The sequence below is a fragment of the Notothenia coriiceps genome, unplaced genomic scaffold, assembly GCF_000735185.1.
Source record: "Notothenia coriiceps isolate Sejong01 unplaced genomic scaffold, NC01 NC01_scaffold00019682, whole genome shotgun sequence".
NCBI lineage: Eukaryota > Metazoa > Chordata > Actinopteri > Perciformes > Nototheniidae > Notothenia > Notothenia coriiceps.
In genome coordinates this window covers 1-1,656 of record NW_011352383.1, presented here as the reverse complement: position 1 = coordinate 1,656, position 1,656 = coordinate 1, and the positions used below count along the sequence as shown (strand labels likewise).

General features: G+C 47.2%; 1 protein-coding gene across 1 annotated transcript in view; it reads left to right on the top strand.

Annotated features, from left to right (window-relative positions):
- Positions 1–1,647, top strand: part of LOC104952178 (uncharacterized) — a gene marked incomplete at its 3' end in the record, with an annotated part of 2,935 nt that extends 1,288 nt beyond the window's left edge. The window contains exons 2-3 of the mRNA XM_010778945.1: positions 26–173; positions 953–1,647. Of these exons, the coding sequence (XP_010777247.1) occupies positions 26–173; positions 953–1,647 (843 nt within the window). The remainder of the gene's footprint in view (positions 1–25; positions 174–952) is intronic.
- Between the last annotated feature and the right edge of the window lie 9 nt (positions 1,648–1,656).

Genomic DNA, 1,656 nt, shown 5'->3' with positions numbered 1-1,656 from the left:
CTCACAGTGCATCTTGTCTCCTCAGGTAGCGGCTCGGCGGTGGAGCAAGGATGTGGACCGCTCCAGATACGGCCTCCGTGTCCACATCTGCAAAAACCCCGATCTAAGTCCCATCGCTGAGAGGCCAACCCCCCCCAGACTGACTCAACAGACCCCCCCCCACAGCTGCACAGGTACAACATGCATGCAATAACTCTGTCTTATGAACTGTGTATTTTGTTCATCCAAGTTTTATTCTGTTGGGTCAAAAAGACATGTTCTCCCCCCCCCCCCAATATACATTTGTCCATAACATACAACCCTTAAAAACAGTCGCCATGTACTGCTGATAACGTCATTTGAAAAAAAAAACGAATCACACAGATTAGATGACATTGTGTAAATATTCATTACTTCTTAAATAATGAATGTGTTTGTGTTCACCATGTCTCATTAACACCCCACACACATTAGTGTAATTAATTTGTCAGAAATGGGGTGAAACCTACAATAACCAAAGATATAGAACAATCTGACTGAAAGCTACACTTTCCACGGTTCACATGGATTCTTTAAAAGGTTATTGGTATTTAAATAATTAAATAAACCTTTCCAAAGTCTGAAAGTATAACACAGGTTTATTTTTATTTTCCTATGTGGCATTGTAAAAACTTAAAAATAAATATCTGTTTTTATTACTTACCAAATCCCTCTCACATTAACATCACACTGCTCCATAAAAGTGAATGTAAAATCTGATTTCAGTGCTGGGGCATCAAAATAAAACTCCTGAATGCCTTAAGCTTTAGGAACTCTGAGGTCGTCATTATGAATCATTTTGGCAACAATAATCCTGTTGTGAAAATCTGATATATGGACAGCTCTAGTTGGAGTTACCACATGAAGTTTGATTCCTGAAAGTTAGAAATGGTTAGTAACATTAATTTCCCTTTCTCCTCATTTCTCCCAACAGCTCCAAATCAAGAGGCCCACTTGAACCCTGAGTTTTCCATCGATACTCAAGCGACTGTCGACCTGACAGACGTGCTGGAAGATCCTTCAGAAGTCACATCTCCACCCTCCTGTTCAGAAAGCGCCACAGGTAAGAGCAGGAAGGCGTCGGTACAGAGGGAGAGGAGCAGTGGACCGAAGAAGATGAAGGTCAGTTGTGCTGACGACTTCCTGCTCGTTAACCAGACTGAAGGAACCACAGAGGAGCTGCGTGAAGACCAACACACGACAAACCAAGAGGCATCCAGGGAGACCCCGGTGCCAGAGGAGGAGGTAGACGCTGAGCAAAACCTCCACACTCCTGCACAGAGTCCCTGCACAGACTCTGAGGGGAAGTTAGAAAATCATGGCGCTCCAAACTCAGGGGGAGGGTCTCACAAGACTTTGACGGTTCAGAGGAAAACCTCTCTGGGCAGGAGGGGCTCTCGAAACATCTGTATAAAGACGGAGCAGGCAGAGCCGCTTCAAACGCTCCCTGACGAGGAGGCGCAGGAACAGGAAGACGACATCCGGTCCAGCTCCGACAGCCAGGAGGAGGAGGAGGAGGGGGGGGTGGGGGCGGCCCCTGTGAACCTGGCCCCTGTGAACCTGGCCCCTGTGAACCTGGCCCCTGTGAACCTGGCCCCCCTGTACCTGGCCCCCCTGTACCTGGCCCCTGTGAACCTG